The sequence below is a fragment of the Martes martes genome, assembly GCF_963455335.1.
Source record: "Martes martes genome assembly, chromosome: 11".
Lineage (NCBI taxonomy): Eukaryota > Metazoa > Chordata > Mammalia > Carnivora > Mustelidae > Martes > Martes martes.
In genome coordinates this window covers 53,799,109-53,819,706 of record NC_137899.1, presented here as the reverse complement: position 1 = coordinate 53,819,706, position 20,598 = coordinate 53,799,109, and the positions used below count along the sequence as shown (strand labels likewise).

The 20,598-nt window shown below is 36.9% G+C and overlaps 1 protein-coding gene across 1 annotated transcript in view; it reads left to right on the top strand.

Annotated features, from left to right (window-relative positions):
- Nucleotides 1-20,598, top strand: part of MACC1 (MET transcriptional regulator MACC1) — a 57,116-nt gene that overhangs the window by 16,747 nt on the left and 19,771 nt on the right. The window contains exons 2-3 of the mRNA XM_080819019.1: nucleotides 4,514-4,610; nucleotides 19,273-19,395. Of these exons, the coding sequence (XP_080675145.1) occupies nucleotides 19,281-19,395 (115 nt within the window). The 5' untranslated portion in view covers nucleotides 4,514-4,610; nucleotides 19,273-19,280. The remainder of the gene's footprint in view (nucleotides 1-4,513; nucleotides 4,611-19,272; nucleotides 19,396-20,598) is intronic.

Genomic DNA, 20,598 nt, shown 5'->3' with positions numbered 1-20,598 from the left:
ATGATTCTTTACTCAGAGGGTCAAAAACTTTAGCTGTAATGGGTTTGCATAGGGACTAGGCAAATGGCAGAACAAATTGAAAGCAAATCTGAAAAGAAGAGAGAGCAGCTCCTGCTGGATAGGCCTGGGAGGAGGAAAAAAGAAAATAATGTTTGCTGCCTCATTGAGTTTAAGATGATCTCAGACTTTCTTTACTTTTTAACCAAATCCCAAATTTTCAACCACCACAATTTTAATGTTAAAACAATATTGGGAGTTAGCTTTCTGTTCTGAAAAAAAAAATAAACATCTGGAAATCAGGGCACCTGCGATCTGATATTGACCTAATCACCAACTAGGTAAGTGTTTTTAGATAACTCATAACTTCAGTGTCTTAGTTTCCATATTTGTAGAAGAAGACAACTGAAGTTGATCAGTAGTATTTAAATATGTATCATGGAAAATATGAGTTCTGTAGAGTGACTCCAGAGCCCCTCATTGCAGTGGACAGGTGAGGGTAGTGAGCTTTTTATTCCCCTAACTTTCAACCAGATGACATCTTTTTTTGTTTTTTTTTTTAAATTTTACAACTGTATTTCTTTAAGTTCTGGACATATTTCCGGAAAGAAATAGGTTCTCCATGCATGAGAGAATGATGTTAGAAACCATTCAATTAAACTATTGCTAAGGTCTTTCCAGTTCTAAAGATATGTTTTCTGTGACAACCAATGATAATATATATTGCATACAACAGACAAATATATACACATAACAACACATGCTGTTATATATTTATATATTTCCTTTCCCCAATATGACCTGAAGTATCCAATCATAAAAATATACACACAATAAAATTGAAAACCATTAACAAGAGAAGCTAAGTCTCATATAATAAGGACAGGGTATAGTTGGTTCGGGCTGGGGGAAGAGATAACTTATATTAAACAAACAAACCAAAAGTGGAAATATAGGGATATTACTGCAAATGCACGAAAACCTAGCCTAAGCTTCCTTAGTGGCCAAAGTAAAACCCAAAGCACGAGGTGACACTAGTCTTTTAATAAAAGAAAACTTTAAGATTAGGAGGAAGAAACTTTTCCTTTCCCTAAACTCTGAGAATAATTATGTATACAGGGCTTTATATGATAACACAATGGGCAAATTCCCTGATTACAGTTTTATAAAAATATGTAGAAATTTCATGTATGTCACATCTCATCTGTACCATGAGTAAAAACCAAGGAAGTAGTGCTGAGCCATCACTCTGTAAAAGCCATTTGATAGGAGGCTGGAGTAATACACTTTACTTTAATGCTGTCTTGTGATTCAAACTGATTTAGAGTTAAGACTAGAAAAACTATGTGTTGTAAAAATGGTTTGGATGTCCCTTTTTAGTACTAGAGTGGCTTTTAATGGAAAGATGTGGTAGGCGAGTTTAATTTCACATCGTGGGGACATACCTGGAAGGGAGGCTTTCCTTCATGCTCTTGAATGCAGCAAAATGATATTTTGGGTGGAAGTGAAGTGCCTGGCAAGTTCTCGCCTTCCTAGTTGCCTACTGAACCTCTGCAACAAGAGCCCGGGGGCTGAGTTGGCTTTCGGCCAGCACCCAAGTGAGGCACAGTGAAGAGAGAGACCTACTTAAGAGGCCCTTTTTACCTCTGCCATGGGGTCAGTTTAAAATGTCTCTCCCTGTGTTACTCTAATAAAAATCAAAAGGAAAGGACGGGGTTCGGGATAGCGGTCATCACTTGATTACATTGTTTTGGAGGAGAAGGAAAGCTGGGTCCCCTGCCTCTGTCACCAGTGAACTGTGTCAGAATCTGGCTTTCCTTTCAGTTCTTTTCTAGTGGCCAAAATTTTGTCATTTGAAATTTTATTATTTTGAAGTACAGTATAACAAAGAGATAAAACCCACCCATTAGTATGGCTTCACAAATTCCCTGCTTTTTAAATGTATCATTTCATTTATGAACAGAGTTGGATGGTGGTGACAACAGACTGGATCTTGGCGATCACGTCTTGACGATCCCTCCATTTTACAGATGGACACATGAGGCTCTCAGCCAGCAAGATGTCACTGAGTCACATACCTAGCTGGCCAGAAACCCAGAACTAGCCTCCAGACCTTGAGATTTCCGGCCACCATGTCACAATATCCAAAAAAATTATTACAATAGCTAATATTTTGTTTAAATATGTCTAAATGAAGCTTCGTGTATGTGTGTGCGTGTGTGGGGGTTCATTTCTCTTTGTGTAAAGATGGCAGATATGGAGATGGCGACAGTGTTGGCTTTTCGATTTTTGGCTCCGAACAGTTTTACTTTGCCATTCATGAGGCGAAAGAGGAAGAGAAAGAAGACAAACTTCCCCAAGAGTCTGAGTTTACCTTCCTAATGACAAATTTATTTTCCCACATCACATTTTGCAAACATAAGAGAAGTGGCCTTCCACAGCCTGGTCGGTCTGCTTTCCTGAGATTTGGGCATTACAGCAATTCCCTGAGTTTAGCCACAGCTTTTACAGGATCCCTCTTATAAAACCTCAGACGCTGATTTCTGAGAGAGCTTGCATCACTTACAGTGACCATAATGGGATGTGACTTAGAAGAACAAATGTGAATAAAAAGAATTAAAGGCAGATTTGCATCTCATGACCATCATCTCAACGTAACCATTCTCACTTCTCTAAATTTCTTTCCAGTTTTAATCTGTAATATATACATTTTTATACTTGAGATCATAGTTTATGTAACTTTATATATATAACTTTCCAAATTAGCTTTTTCACTTAGCCATACTATAAACAATTTCTCATGTTATTAGAGATTCTGTGAGTACTTTTTAAAAAGATGACATTGTGCCCTAAGTTGATAGTTTGTAATTTATTCGATTATTCATCTGTTATAGAGCATTTGGGTTATTTTCAGTTTATTTTTCTAATATATATAATGCTCTGATAAAGAATCTTATAAACTTAGCTGTCCCTCTTTTTTTTTTTGAATTATTTTCTTGGGGAAAATATTACTGAGAAGGGCTAAGAAAGTTTTAGGATTATTAATGTGCACTCCCCAGGGACAGACTCTATTTTGTGGGGCCTGAAATTTATACAACATGGGAAAGAGACCCTTTGAGAAAAAGAATACAAATTATAAACATAAATTTTGGGGCACCTGGGTGGCTCAGTGGGTTAAGGCCTCTGCCTTTGGCTCAGGTCATGATCCCAGCGTCCTGGGATCAAGCCCCGCATCGGGCTCTCTGCTCAACAGGGAGCCTGCTTCCTCCCTTCTCTCTCTGCCTGCCTCTCTGCCTACTTGTGATCTGTCTGTCAAATAAATAAATAAAATCTTTAAAAAAAATAAATAAACATACATTTTTAGAGGCCCTCCCAGTGCCTTGAAAGGACTCATCACAGTAAGGGACCATAAGCTCAACTTGTATCAACTCCATATTGTCAAATATTTTCCTTGAAATATTGTATTAATTTTTAAATCCATCATTAAGCTATAAGAACACCTCATTCCTGAATACTGCATTTTGTGATTTAATTACATTAGCTAGCATAACTTGGGTACCTTTAATATGGATAATTTTCTTTAGCTTGCATTTCTCTCCTTATTATAAAGACCACAACCCATTATCTCTTGCTACATAACAAATTATCCCAAAACTTAGTGGCTCAAAATAAGCATTTTATTATATTTCACAATTTGATAGCTGAAAGATTTAGGTGTAGGGATCAGCTGAGTGGTTTTCTGCTCATCATGGCATGAACTGTAATTCTTGGCTTGCAGATGAGCTGGTCTGGAGGGTTCAAGGCGGCTTCACATTCATGCTTGGCACTTTGTAGGGGCTGACTAGGAGGTGGGGCTCAGCTGGAACTGTCGACAAGAGTACCCGCATGTGTATCTCTAACAAGGTGGCCTCGGGGCAGCTGGATTCCTTACATGGCAGCTGGTTTCACCCAGAGTAAGTTTTCTTCCTCTCTTTCTTCCTTCCTTCCTTCCGTTCTTTCTTTCTTTTGTTCTTTCTTCTTTTTTTCCAGAGTAAGTTTTCAAAGAGACCTGGGCAGAGGATGCAAGGTGTGTTATAATCTAGACTTGGCAATCGCAGCAATCCCAGTTCCTTCTGCATTCTATTAGTCACGCAGATCACTAAGGTTAATATAGAGTGACAGGTGTTTGCAAGGAGCTTTTGGATCTCTAACCTCAACAGCACAAAACTATGGACTCCAGCATCTTCTGGCCATTCTAGTTACCCATTATACAGAATTTTTTCCTTGGTTAAATGACCAATGCCATCTCAGATATCATAGCACCTGCCAAGTGGTGCTCCTCTTGGCTATCCCAGCCCCCGAAAGCAGAGACTGTTGGTAGCCTTGGCTCAGGTGAGTGGTACATCCGCAGCAGTGCCCACGCCGTTATCCAGGCCCCAGCTGTGTTTTCAGACCGCTGTGTAATACACCTTGCACCAGCTTCCTAAACTCCAGCTGAGGTATGAAGGAGCTTATCTGGTTTCTATTTTCCTTACAGGACCCTGTATGTGCTGCGTTACTGCTGTTCCTTTGTAGACATGGATAAAACATCCGAAGAAGAATGTTTAGATTAGTGCAGCTGGCATGACAGAAAGGTAAGCAAGTCATTCGTGAAATCCTGGAGCTTTGTTTTCTGAGTTTTTAATAGCCTCCCTTGTTTATAGGCTTTGTGTCCCAGGTCCCATTGTGTTTTGCAAGGGAAGACTGTATTTTCACAAAACAGAAAGCAAACATTATTGGGAGCAACACTCGTTTTTCTTGTCAGTGTCAAATTGAATTTTTAACAGCAGAAATCACAGGAAGATGTCCGTTGATCAGTCCATCATTACCAGTTCACAGACAGGCTCTCAAAAATGAAAAAGTGCGCTATTAGAAAAAAGCTTGCAATAAAAAACTCCCACCCCTTTTTTTGTAGTTTAACAAAAACTAACAGATTTTGGCTTTGTTGCCATTTGAAGAAATGAACTGCTCCAGGATTTTCATTTTTTAGAATTTAGTCTGTGCATTCTGTGGGAATGGAAAAAAGCACTGCTAATTCCTTTTTGAATAAAAGAATCGATAGAGTAATGTTTATTAATGCCTTGACTCTCATCTTCTTTGTTAGTTCTGCAAAATTTGAATTGAGCAAAAATTTTTTTATTTATTGTCAGGATCCAGTAATAATATATTAGTGCTTTGTTAGTTTATTAATTAATTTGTGACTTCAAATATTATACAAATGCTAAATAATAATTAAAATGGTAGGATTGAACTGTTTTGAATAAAGGAAGGTAAGAAGAAAACTGTTTAAAATTAAAAATTTAATTTGGCATAATCGTAGTTATCTTTGGTATTTAGCAAAAATAGTCTGGTATACATACATTTGGATAAACATGTAAAGTTGTCCTTTTTTTTTTTTTACCGTTTTAAGCCTAGTCCTATAGTTATTAACTGAATATTTATCTTTCTACCTTTGAAGTATTGCCTGTTTACAGTTATTCTATGTCTTAGATGTTCTTATTTTATTATTAAGTCACTTTGAAATACAAAGCCTGGTTTGTGAGGGAAGCAGCTGGCGGGGGAGGCAGTGAAAAGGTAGTAAGATCAATAGGTTGCTGGTCCTGTAAGGTGAAAGATTATTGGAATCAAGAGATTGCCATGAAATACTAATTTAAGTTAGAACTTATCACAGTTTTAAGAAACTGTGTTTCTTAACACAGTTAAGAAACTGTTCTTGTGGTTTCTGCTTTATCCTGTTTTACCCTAAATGTGTCCCTCTTTAGAAACAAACTATGAGGGGCACCTGGGTGGCTCAGTGGGTTAAAGCCTCTGCCTTTGGCTCAGGTCATGATCTCAGGGTCCTGGGATCGAGCCCTGCGTTGGGCTCTCTGCTCAGCTGGGAGCCTGCTTCCCTTCTTCTCTCTCTGCCTGCCTCTCTGCCTACTTGTGATCTCTGTCTGTCAAATAAATAAATAAAATCTTTAAAAAAAAAGAAACAAACTATGATTTAATTACCGTGACCCACTTCAGGTAAAAATATTTTCACGGTAAGAGATTATATCTCATTAAACATTAGAAAAATAGACAAAAGGAAAACAAGAATCAGTATTAAGATTCTTACCACTTACTCACGTGTCCTGGTAGTACTTTTGGATGTGTTGTTCCAGTCTTATTTCCCTTCCTCTGATTTTATAAAACATGATTATGATAGTTCTATGCACTTGATTTTGGACCATGTTTTAAGTTTTTCCATCTTACTATAATCTCATAAACATATTTTATGCTCTTAGAGACTTATCAAGATTTTCTTTAACAACTGCATAATATTCCAGTGAGGCGATGTTTCATATTATTCAATTTTGTCTATAAGATATTTATATTAATTTACTTTGGCATTGAAATGATGTAGTGATGAATATCATTATATATAATTAATATATTATTATTTAGATTCCCTTAGGAATCTTTATAAATTTATTTCCTTTCTTCAAGCAAAAGAATCCAGATTCCTCAAATCAATCCTCAGATATTTTTGTTTTATGTGAATCTTCTGAAAGTTTCCACATCGTATTTTAATAACTCTCCCACTGGATTTAAGTATAACAGACTGATCTTACATTTTCAGTATTTCTGGCTCTTATATTTATTTTATTATTTTACCCACTTTTCTATGTGATTCTACATTTTTATGGTGTTCCATTCTGACCACAGCCATAAATCCACACATTGCTGATTAAAATAATAATTTATTTAAACTTTTATAAATGTGAATAAATATTTTATATTTTTGGGCTAGTACATTTTTTTCTGGCGAGTGTTTCCAAAATCATTTAGAATGCCCTTGGTAAATGCTTCATCTTCCTTATATTGCAAAAGTGAAAATTAACATTCCAATTAGCAAGTTCCTTTGAGCTTATAAGGATCAAAGATGCTTTTACATTACAAGGAGCGGTAACAGTGAGGAAGTAAGGAAGGAAAACAACCTGAGGAGCCCATAAGCAAGGCTTTCCTGCCCTGGGACCCCAGTGTGGATGCAGTAGGAGCACTGGCCACAGGGTGGTAATTCTTGAAGTTGTTGACTCACAAGTTCCCTACTCCAGGCCTTCTGCATTCCCGTCTTCAGGGACATTGCCCACAGAATGACTCTGCATGTAGTCATTGGGACTGTGGACCCTGGAGCAGATTCTCAGGCTTTGGCTCCTGTCCCCTTTACATTCTACAGTGTGATGTTGGATAAGTGAATTCATCTCTATGTATCTGAGTTTCCCCATCTGCCAAAAGGAGACAATAATATGCCCCTAGCCCTGCTGTGAGGGTTAGAAGACATAACAGATACAAAGGACTTCGAACGCTGCCCGCACAGAGGATACCCAGTGAGCGCTAGCTGTCCGTAGCTACTGCAAATTTAAATTAATCTCCATTAGAAAGTCTTTTTCCGGGACGCCTGGGTGGCTCAGTTGGTTAAGCGGCTGCCTTCGGCTCAGGTCATGATCCCAGCGTCCTGGGATCGAGTCCCACATCGGGCTCCTTGCTCCGCAGGGAGCCTGCTTCTCCCTCTGTCACTCTGTCTGCCTGTGCTCGCACTCTCTCTCTCTCTCTCTCTCTGACAAATAAATAAATAAAATCTTTAAAAAAAAAAAAAAGAAAGTCTTTTTCCTATTTCTGTCAGATTTGCCTTCTTTTCAGTGTCTTTATTTTCTATTACTGTATTTTATTCGCAATGATTTAAAAACATTAAATGTGAGTTTTTCTGGGGTGCCTGGGTGGCTCCAGTTGGTTAAGTGTCTCCCTTTGGCTCAGGTCATGATCTCACAGTCCTGGGATAGAGCCCCACATCGGACTCCCTGCTCAGCAGGAAGCCTGCTTCTCCCTCTCCCTCTCCCCCTGCTTGTGTTCCTTCTCTCGCTGTGTTTCTCTCTGTCAAATAAATAAATAAAATCTTTTTTAGAAAAAACTCACTTTGTCCTCTGTTTTCATCCTCTTCCTTTGGTAATTCAGCAGGATTAATTTTCTCTCTCATTTTTATTCATGGTTAAAATCTGTTGAAAGGAATGTTTCTATTCCCTTCCGTCTAAGTGCCATGTCATTTTTAGCTTGGACATCTGAATCAGTTTTAAGACTCTTCCTTATTTCTTGCCTCATTTCCATGATTACATGTCATTTTCATTTTAGTTTATGTTTCTCTGTATGGATTTAATTGAATGCTTATTTTGGCTATTGTTCAAATACCAAAAGATATATGCTGGAGAAATAAATGTTTTAACATAGTCTTATAAAAGTTTACAAGAGATAAGTGGCTAGGATATTGATAGAAGTTTAAAAACATTTGTCTCTTATTAGTTCATTTATTATAACAACAAATTGTAGGCCTCTGTACAAATATCAATGTCTTGGTGATTCAGATTCAGTTTTTCTACTTTTTAGAGAGGGCCATACTATTTATCCTTTATGGTATTACTGGGAGGTTGAAGAGAAAATTGATATGTGTTTAGAAATGTGGAATAGGAAAAAGAAGGGAATATTGTAAATCCAAGAGAAGGAAGGGAAAAATAGAAGCAAATAAGTAAAACACAACATAAGATGGTAGAAATGAGTAAAAGTTGAGAGTTTTTAAGTGACTGTAGAAGGATAGCACCCAACTACTTAAAGACAGAGGTTAATAAAAAAAACACACATTTTTTAAAATCCAGCTATTTGCTGTTTATAGTGGCATACCTAATAATCAGCCAGAGAGGTTGAAATAAGGAGGTTGTAAAAGATATTCCAGGTAATTACTGTAGTTCTTTGAATTTATGATATCATCCATTTTAATACACACTCTTATTTTATGTAATACCATAGTGAAAAAAACAAAGCCAATTAAAATCTAATATCAATTGCATATGCATCTTGATTTCTAGAGATATTAAACCGTGTAAAAAAGTGTCTTAAAATTGTAAAATACAATAATGAAAAGAGAGCTGGTATGGCAATATTAATATCACATTAAATGAATTTAGGTCAGAAAGCATTTACAGGGATAAGTAGAAACACTAGAGGAAAATAAAGAGAAAATCCATTAAGAAAACATAGCCTTTGCATACTTATATGAGTTTAACAACAAAGCCTTGAAACTTACCAAGCAAAAACTGAATTACAAGAAAATTTAACACCTTCAAAATTATGGTTGGAAATTTAATCACATCTTCGGCAGAAATGTATAAATCACACAATTATAAAATAATTATAAGAATAGAGTATACTTGAACAATATAGTTTACAATGTCACCTAATAGACACAAAATGACTCAGGAATTTTCTACCTGAAGTTAATAATTTGTTCTTTGATTTCAGACATTCTGGTTCTATATTTCTAACTTTTTAAATGAGGAAAGTGATAATGCGTTATATATCACTCTAAACCCTCAACCCTTTTCCTAAAAATGTAACAAAAAATAGTAAAACACATGTGTATGTTAAATACCACACAGTTAATGTAGTCATATAAAAACAAAAAAAATTAAAAACGCAATATTGCTTAGTGCCAGTAGCTGCAAAATTCACATGTCCTTTATACCATCTTGATTTTGAAATGGCTACTATGGCTCCAGTGTTCTATTGGTTTCATCTGAAATGAAACTTTATGCTTTCTTGAAATTGTTTGGCTAAAAATGTTCCTTTGAGTTTAGGGGAAATAAACATTTTTCCCCTAGAAAGAGAGTTGGTCAAAATATTGTAATGAGAGATTCATATTTCTGTAAATATATTATGTATTAATAACTAAGAGATTTTAGTGGGAAAATGTTAACCAGAGAGATATTTTGGGGGATATACGTGTGGGTGAGAGAGGGAGCGAGCCAGTGAGCACTGGAAAATGCCACCTGGAGCACAAACCAACTTTGTCTTCCTGAGCTACAGGTAGAACCAAGACTTATGCTAAAAGCCAGCTTTTACGTTTTCTTAGTATCCAGAAGTGCCTCCATCTAGATCTTACAATTCCAAGAAAAGACGGGAAAATCTGAACCCCAGCAAAGCAGTGTGAAGGAGAGGCTTTGTCCCTAATCTAGAGTAGAACTAGTCTTAGATACAGTTCCTAGGCAAAAGGCCATGCCACTCACAGGGAAGAGAGAGTCCTACAGTTTTCCTTTATCATCCTGATACCCTGATACCAGGATGTACTAGACATCCTGATGTCTAGTACAATGTCTTAATATGTGTTTTTGCCCCTGGAAGGGTTGCCTTGTAGGGGTGGGCATCTTAGGCTGCCATATATTTTATTATGTCTGGTAATATATCTGCCTAACAAAAAAAAATGAAACAAATACATTTTTATGACCTCACAATTTATGAGTTAGTGGCTCTCAATCTTCATTGTACATCAGAATCTCTTGAGAGCTTTTTCTAAAAATAATGATACCTGGGCTCCATCCCAGGATCTTGGGGTAGATTTTGGGCATCTACATATTTTTTTAAAAGCTCTGAAGTTGACTTTGATGCAGAGGAACCATGGAGAACCACCATTTTACACTAACCTGGTTAGGGCAAATGGGCAGGATGCCAACCAGGACAAAGCTCCAGAACAGCCATCTAGGAGGACCCTGACCTGGCACCAAGTGGTGCTGTGGGCACAACTCTGAGCCTCCCGCCATTTTCCCCATCTGTATCTGAGGAGCCCACTTCTCCTACAAAGCAGTAAGGGTCTCAGCAGAGAGAAACACAACTCTTAAGCCTGAGTATTACCCCTGCTTTTAAAGAAGGAGGCATTGGGAGGAAGAGAGAGGACTTGTTCTTGGAAAGGTTTGCAGTCCATTTGGGCTGCTAAGTGAATAGGTTCAATTTTTCAGGCTGATTTAATGAAATAAAAAGGACAGTGATGGATAATTCCATTCACTCCATTCTGGATGATTTCCTTTGTGTTTAATTTGCTGTTTCCATTAGTATAATACCTGAAAATGGAATAATAAAACAGAGTTTAAAATATTAAAATTGATCATTTCTTTTGGTTCCCATTCTTACATAAGAAAATTTGGGTTTCTTTTAACTTCTTTCTTCAGAGTTCTTGTACACTCTATCACTACTTGATACTATCTGCAAATAAGTGAAATTTTGAAGATTTAACTGTCTCCCAGAAAGGAAATAATCCTCTAGTTTCCCAGCATTCAGAGAATATTGAAGCATTATTAGTAACAAAAATATTTTGTTTGACTAAATTATATATATGTATTATATATATGTATATATAAATTGTATATAGTTTTCACATATATCGCTAAAACTATCCACCTATCTATCTACCCATCCATCCATCCAACCTATCTATCTGAATATATATATTCACATAGGTACACATGTTAGTATTTTTCAAGTTTGTACTTTGATAAACATTTCATACTTTACACCCTATTCTCAGTTTACAAAATTGACAAATTAAAAATATGGTGAGTCCCTGAAACATTAAAAATTTGACATAATAAATTGTGGAGAACTTAGGGGAAACTCTTGCTTTATGCATAGGCTGATGTGGCATAAGGAGTGTTCTTTTTTAAAAATCTTACCGGTTCTACCAAACTTCATCCGTGTGCTCCTCACAGCAATTATCATGAACACTCTGTTCTCATTTAACAGCCACGGAACATTGATATTTTCTTTCTGTCAAGAAGGTAGACTTGTCGGATGATATGTATGATGATTCATGCCAGTGTTCTAAGTTCAAACCAAGAAAGACTGTGGGTGTATACAAAATATTTGCCAGAGGGTGTTTTTCTCTTGGCAAAGAATATTGGGAATCTTATAATTGGTTCTATCCACTAACAGGGGGGCAGGTATTGGCTGAAAAACGTTAATTTTTGTTGAAAAGGGATTGACAAACTCTGGTTGGGAAAAAATTCAGTATTTTTTCAGTTATGCTCTTTAAAGAGGTGAAAAGAGCATTATCAGGTTGAATATTCAGTTAAACTAAAATGGCAATGGAACTTCCACAGTGCCTTTCCTCCTTTCTCTTTTCCAGTGTTCCTAAAGTATCTTTGTCAGTAACCACTCTTACTCTTGTTAAAACCAACAGAACTGACACAGATGTGAGAAAATAAAACAAATAAAAACTATCATTTCAACAGTGATTGGTATTAACTGGAGATTTATGGTATTTAATCTGCACAAAAGCTTTTTTAAAAAAACAGTTTTATTGAAATGTAATTCATATATCATTGCTACAGCTACTTAAAGTAGATATATCTACACCCTACCAATGAGAAAAAGTGATGCTCAGACCACTGTATTCATTTTAAAAAAATATTTTATTTATTTATTTGCCAGACAGAGATCACAAGTAGACAGTCAGGCAGAGAGAGAGAGGGAAGCAGGCCCCCTGCTGAGCAGAGAGCCCGATGTGGGGCTCGATCCCAGGACCCCGGGACCATGACCTGAGCCAAAGGCAGAGGCTTTAACCCACTGAGTCACCCAGGCGCTCCCCACTGTATTCATTTTTAAGCTTTGTTTCAAACCCATCTGCCTAAGGTCAAAGCCTGTTTTCTTTCTACTGTACCTTAGTGCCTCTGTTGTCAAAAGCCCAGCACTCTTTTTGGTAGGAGTAATGGAAATAGCTGTTAAAATGTTCTATAAGGACTGATGAAAAGGAGATTGAGTCCCAAGATACAACTGGTCAGTAGTCATTTTTTTCGCTTAGGGAATGAGGTCAGAGTCTCAAGCCATCTGAGGGAGAGCAACTCAAGCTTCTCGAGTGGGTCCAGCTGAAGAAATTGTTTCTATTTGTTCAGGAATAACAGGAGGGAGAAATCAGAAGAAAAGAAAAGGAGCTCGCTGGTTGTGCCACTTTTTATACAGTATTCCATTTGACTATTAAAGCAGTACTGTGCAGATTGTGGGCTCAGTATATAATCCTAAAAGTAATACATAGTAGTACTTGCTATTCTTCCTCCTCCCCTTCCCCCTCCCTTCCTCCTCCTCCTCCTTCCTTTTCCTCTTTCCCTTCCCCTCCTCCTCCTCCTCTTTCTTCTTCTTCCTCTTCCTCCTCCTCCTCCTTCTCCTCTTCTTCTTCTCCTTCTCTTCTTCTTCTCCTCCTCCTCCTCCTCCACCTCTTCCTTCTCCTATTCCTTCTTCTTCTTCACAGATGATAAATAAAATCACAGAAATGTTTAGTAACTCTCTCAAATTTATACCCAGGGTCTGAAACAAGAGAATTCTAATTCCAAAGCCTGTATTCTCTGTACTTTTCCAAATATGCATTTACATATAAGAAACAAATAAATACTGCTGATAGGTGAAAAACCGATCTCATGATGTCAAATATTCTATAAAGTGGTGGAGTTTTGCAGGATATGAAGCTTGCAAGAAAACAAAGAATTAAGCTCAGGGCTTTGGAGAGGGTTGTGCAAGCGAGGGCCCTACAGGTTCAGCATCATTAGCCACACTGTAAATACGACTCTGGCTCCACCCCTTTTGAATCAGTAGTTGATCTCTGTATCTTTTGAAAAATATAAGCCAGGAAGTTTCTCTTGCACTGAAGGGTGCAAGAAAAAAAAAAAAAGGGTTAAGGTCACTGTTACATAGCCAAATTGTATCCAAGAACTCATAAAACAATCAAACTTGTTCAGTTACTAGGGACAGATTTTACAGCTAACTTATCTTTGAAGGTTTTCTAGGAGCATGCATCACTTAAAGTTAAACTTGAGAGACACATCACTGTTAATATTATATGGCAATAGTGGACATTTGGTAACAAATTTATTAAATGTTTTCCACAATGAAAGTACTAAAGCCTTGATCCATGACTTAGAGGATTAATACTCATATGCTTTTGTGGGGGAGCAATAACGCAACTGTGTTCAGAGGAACATTTCAGGCCATGTCACAGCCACCATTTACAGAGGTAGAATCGTTTGTTTAGACCTGCATTGGAGCTACTTGTCTCACTGGAGTGTGATTCTCATCTTTAACTAGCTGATTGGATCTTCAAGAGGAAGTGCTGTTCTCTAATCCTTATCAAGAGCTAGAACATCTAACTCCATATACTCTAAGAAGTAGGAACAAAGTCAGTTGAAAGAAACTAAATATGGTGGGTTTTCCCAGACCAGATGACCTATCCTGGTTTTTTGTAACCTAACGTGTATTCTTGTATCTGGATCTGGATCAGGAGGCAGATGGCTGGACCCGCTGCTTTCCATCCAGTCTGACATGATTGCCCTTGGGCAAGATGCCATCAGTGCACATTAAGAAACAGTTCCATGAAAGGGACCTGGTGTTGAACTTAGGGTAAATGGCAGGGTGAGGGTGTTGTTCCCAGCAGTCCTGATGATGCTGGTGCTTCTGCTAAGTGATTTATTTATATTTTACCATCACACTGTGAGGCATGTAACTAACAATGTTTTCCTTGCTGTGATCTCTTTGAGAAAGGGAGAGCCAGATTTGTGGTTTTTTTGCTAGCAATGTATGGAACTTAAAGCATGATGTTAATAAAATTATTTATTTTGGGTTTCCTACCAACTCTCTCTGTAAGTATCACTCTAATCACTTACTTGTTTTTTTTTTTTTAACTTTCTTACTGAAGAATAATATACACTTGTTTGTTGTTTAAACACATTGTATTGGTTGAGTATTTGTATACATTTTCAAATTTTTTTTAAATCAAGGAAAGGGGTGTTTGTGTGCCTGTGTGCACTTGTGCGCACAGGCATGTGCATGCACACACACACACACACACACACACACCAACTCTGTCCTTAAAATGAATATCATTATGACAGCAAATTTTTGTTATTAGTTTACAAGACTGAAATACTCCTTTTGCATATCTATTTAGAGTCCTTTACTTTTTCCCTTCCAGACTGAGGCTTCTGTGAAGGTCCCTTGACTACCTCATTAAGCTGAACATAAAACAATTTCTATTCAACTGTTTCTTTGTTCCTGATTTGTGCTCATTAATATGATGTTAGCCTGAACAATTATCATAATTTTCCTGGAATTCAATTCTGCCAGTGGTGGAAGGGTAATAAGATATAAAGGAAGTGATAAACATTTTGATGTGGTAATATTAACAAGATGGAATATTGTGAGTTACCAAGATTGGAGGCATCATAGAAATTGTGGTGCATTACTAATACCTTAAAGTAGAAGGGACCCTGCTGCCCACCCTGAAGAATCTTGTAAAGCCACTTTCCTTGGGGAAAAATCACCCTATCAGTTTTTTTTTTAAATCTTTGAGCATAATGACCAGAGATGATAAACTATTTAATTATTGGTTTATGGGGTATGTACACTACCAATCAGAAAATTTCACTCATCCATCCAGAGGTTCTCTGGATCCAATAGCATAACATCCAGTAACACTACACATACCATGGCAACATCAAGTAAAATCATAGCAGGTGCGCATCATCAGCTGACTATGGTATTCTTTTATGAGCCTCTCAGACTATTTATTTATTTAAAGATTTTAAAAATTTATTTGAGAGAGAGAGAGCGAGCACACAGAGAGGAACAGAGGGGGTGGGAGAAGGACAAACAGACTCTGAGCTGAGTGCAGAGCCAGCCCCTGAGCTCAGGGACTCGATGCAGGGCTCCAGGCAGAGCTCTACTCAGGCACTTACCTATTTAAACTAACAAAGGAACACATTTTAAAGAAATGATTATTTTTAAAGTTATTGCTTCCCTGGCTAAGTTTTTGCAAACACTCCTCTTCTATTCTATCCCCAAATTTTCTGGGATCTTTTGCTAAGTTGTACAGCTGGTAAATATTCCTAATTGCTTAAGACCTACTTTAAACGGTAAAATAAATGAAGAGCAAAACTTTGTTTATTTTTTTTAAGGAAAAAATAATGGGTCATGTAGAATCAGAATAAGTGTATTGTAAGAGACATGTTTGACAAGAATGTGTCCCCAATTAAGTGAGTAGTAGACTGCTCTTTTCCCACTTATTTCTTCTAGCCAAGAATGACTCATGCCTCTTTAGACAAAATTTTAAAAATTCCCTTTGGGAGAGCAATTGCCAGTGAGTATGACACTTAATTGTAAGAAAACACAGGGAAATGATAAATATGGAGAGTGCTATTTGCACCTGTGTAAACAAAAACTGCCCTTCATAGGTCACCGTCATGGTCCTTTCAGTCAAAGGCTTTTCCCGTATACTCCTCCCTATATCTAAAGACAAAAGTCATATTTAGGACAAAGTCCTGTGAGATTGTGTGTGTGTGTGTGTGTGTGTGTGTGTGTCTGTGCGCGCGCGCACCAGGGAAAGAAGTTAGCATGGTGGTTTCCAGAATGTGGTTCTCAAAATGTGCCCCTCTCCCCCCACTCAAAACCACAACATCACATCATTTGGCCACTTTGTTAGAAATGCAGAATCTCGGGTGCAACCCCAGACCTTCTGGATCAGAGATACAGGGTGGGTCCAGCAAAGTATCTTAGAACAAATCCTGCAGGTGATAATGGTACCACTGAGGTTTAGAACCACTGGCATAAAGGACAATGAAGATGTGCTTGAGTGACTGGAGAAGAGGGCTACTCCACAAAGAATTATAGCTAATAACCACCTGTTTGTTCCTGAAATGTTATGACCCTCCAGGACCCCAGCTGCTTAAGTCATCCTGATTCTTATGTTGCTGAGTACTTCTAATTGCATTTCACTGGGTTGTAACTATTTTTTTTTACATCAGGGGTTGTTAGCCTCAAAGGAATCCTAGATACAAATTGTTCCTTTCTGCTCTTTCCTCCCCCAAGAAATTAAGGAGTTTAGGGAGCTTTCTGTCTTAATTGATTTTCCATTAAAAATATACTTTTATCGTTTTGAAAAATATTTTTTCATTTAAACCTTTTTTTTCCTACTCATTTTAATTTGATTTGCTTAATTTTGCTCAAGGATGTGTACTTAGTTTTCTAACCTAAAGCTTTGGCTACCTGTGGTGTGCCAAGGACTTCAGTTTTGGACATTATATTTGGTAAAACCAACCACGGAATTATAAAGATCTTCCAGGAAACCTGAGGTTTCAGTATAAATTGCATATTGCACAATTTGGCTTTTCACCCAACCTTCCCATGTAGTTTCACCTATCAGAGGAAAAAATTGCTATACACCATTTGAATTTTTAAGGTATGCCACATTGTGAGATAAGTTTTGCCTTTGTTTATCCATTATATTTGAAAAACGTTTTTCCCTTCTTTCCTTTCCTTCCCCCCCTTTCCTCTTCTCTCCTCATTTAATTTTGTTCTTTACTTCTTGATACCAGAAAAGTCTTTTGATTTCTTTAAAAAATGGAATAAATGTCTTTGAAATAAAATGTCAAAGACTTGAGGGGGGCCTGGGTGGCTCAGTGGGTTAAGCCTCTGCCTTCCACTCAGGTCATGATCTCAGGGTCCTGGGATTAAGCCCCGCATTGGGCTCTCTGCTCAGCAGGGAGTCTGTTTCCCCCTCCCCCTCTGCCTACCTCTCTGCCTACTTGTGATCTCTCTCTGTCAAATAAATAAATAAAATCTTTTTTAAAAATGTAAACGACTTGAAAGAAGAGTGTGAGAATTAGAGTCAAAGGTGAAAGAGATATGGTTAACACCTAAAGGAGAACAAGAAGTCAAAGTTTCGCATGCCTGGCAGTTTGAACTAGAAGGTGGCATAGTTTCAGAGTGTAGTGTTGGGAACCTTGAGTCTGAGGGGGGGTGTGTGGCATCCTGACTCAGGGGCTGGCTGTATGGAGTAGCCATAATGTTCATGAGGAATTATGTCTGGGTCAGCCACTCACCAGCTGTTTGACCTGGTAGGTTTGTTATGCCCCGTTGCTGAGATTTGGTTTTGTACTCTGTAAAATCTTACAGAAAATATCTATTTTTCAGGGTTGTCATGGGACAAAGAGAAAACATACATGTAGAGAAGGCTGAGTCTCAGCAATGGGATGCTCACAGTTAGTATATCCTGATGCTTTTAGTTGTAGTTCATCCGTTTTCATAGTTGCATGGTACTTCAGTGAATTAAAACACCGTATTTATTTATCCATTCATACCGCAAAGGATAATTTGGATGATTCCAGTTTTTTGTTAGTGTAACATAATGAACATTCATGTGTATCTCTTCCGACATACATATACAAGGCTTTAGTGGCACGAATAGCTGAGATTGGAATTGCTAGAGGATGCCAGATTGATTTTTAAGTGGTTATACCTAGTGACACTTCCACTAGGAGAATATAGGACTTCTCCCTTTCTCCACATCTTTGCCAAAAGCTGGTGTTGCAGATTTTAAAATTTTGGCAAATTTGATGGGTGGCATTGTACCTCATGCAGTCTTATTTAGCATTCTCCTGATTTCCAATAAATTGAGCATATTTTAGTATACTTTTGGGTCATTTGTGTTTATTTTTTAAAGAAATACTTGTTCAGGGTGCCTGGGTGGCTCAGCTGGTTGAACGACTGCCTTCAGTTCAGGTCATGATCCCGGACTTCCAGGATCGAGTCCCGCATCGGGCTCCCAGCTCCTTGAGGAGTCTGCTTCTCCCTCTGATCTTCTCCTCTCTCATGCTCTCTCTCACTCATTCTCTCTCAAATAAATAAAGAATAATCTTAAAAAAAAAAAAAAGAAATACTTGTTCAGATCTTTTCCAAAATTTTCTCTAATTTTGTTTTTATTTTGTTTATTGATTATGAGTCTTTTAAATTTCTTTATATCATTATTATTATTAAGTAGGCTCTACATCCTGAATGGAATCCAATGCAGGGCCTGAACTCAGGGCCCCAAATCTAGTCCTGAGCTGAGATCAAGAGTCAGATGCTCAACTGACAGAGCCATCCAGGCGCCCCTGATTCATAGGAGTCTTTTAGATTCCAATTCTTTTCTTCTTCTCCTTTTAGAATCCAATCCTTATCTTCTCCCACTTTTTGGCTTATGTTGTTAATTTTTGTAAATGATGTCCTTTGACCTATCTGTAGGATTTCTCATTCTTTTAAAATATGGTTTGCATTTTGTGCTTGTGCTTTGCTTAAGAAATTCTCTACTTCCCAGAAAGTGTAAAGATAATTCTTTAGACTCTATTTTAAAGTTTTGCTTTTCAGTCTTTAAATCTCTTAAAATTGATTTGTGTATAGTCAATGTAATTTTTTAAGCTGTCTATCCACCATTTATTGAATCATCATTTCACGCCTCTATGTGACGAATTCTGTCATTCATCAAGTTTTCATGTGAGGGTGGGTCTGTTTGTAAGGGTATTGTGTGTCCATAGTTTGTTTCTGTTCTCATTTCACATTCTCTGCCAACCTGCATATGTATGCTTATAAAAATTATTTATTTATTTATTTATTTTGTAGGTGGAAAAATGATAACCAATAAAAGATCCCAGTTTTGGTTAGGAGGAATTTCACGAAGTAAGTCTGAAGGAAATTTGTTTGACATGGAAGCTCAAAAATCCTCAAGAAATTTCCATGTTACAGGTACGAGACTCTATAACTTGTAATTTTTTTATCCAGCATCAATAACTATTGGAAGCTTACCTCTGAAAAGAGCTACAGAAGATTAAAAGAATTATAAAATTATCATGCAAATACTTACACTATCATTAAAAAATGAGCAAAATGAAATAACACAGTCAGCAGATTATATAAATCTTCTGAGAAGGCAAAAATTCATTATTAAGTGAATGATATATGCAGTGATATATGTAGTAAATATAATAAATTTGGGGGTAAATGAGATCTCTAGAGATTAAACTGGGCTAAGAAATTTTCATGAAGAGTGAAAGAATTGAATTGATCCTCAGAGGAAAGGTAAGTTTGAAGAGAGTTAGGTGAAACCAGATTGAAAGAAACATGAAAATAAGAGAAATACAACTTTTATTTTTCAAATGCACATTCTAATTTTTAATGTGTGATGCTTAAAACCCATTTCAATTAAGATATAGCTCTCTGTATATTAAACAAAAAAGTCTGACAGTTTACTTGGATTCACGTTTCAATTTCGGCTGGCCAGTTGGGCTTTCGTTTTCATGAAAGCTGTACCAGTTTCACCAAGGCCACAGAATCGTTACTAATATTTATTGAGAAATGACCAAGTATGAATTGCTAAACATTAAAAAATGACTAATACTTGTGAGATATATAGAAATTCCTTATGGTTCATATGTAAATATTTTCATGTGTGGCCAATTCTTAAGAATATTCACTTTCCAAAGTAATAACGTGTTTTCACTTCATAGCAGTAAGCCTATTCTTTGTCATTTTAAACTCGGAAAAGCTCAATGAATTCCTTCAAATAGTAAATCTAAAGGTGATCTATTTTTTAATGTTCATTTTCATGAAATGTTTTTCTTGAAAAACTTTCAACGTTATTAAAATTTATCAGAGCAAAGCTACAGGAAATAATCTAAGAAATACATTACTGTCTAATTTGGCATATTGTTGTTTTAATTACTTTGGTATTAACAGATGCATTGGATTTTTTTACATGGGAACTATTATAAAAGAAAAATATTAAATGAATATTCTAGATATAATGAAACTGACTATTCAGTGTTTAGAAAAATTTGGATAGTTGACTGAATTATTTTGTTTGTTCAGAGGTTTTCTTCTGTGAAAATGAAACATAAAACAATAAGGCATATGCCTATGTAGTCTGAATAATTTTCAAAGAAATGTGTT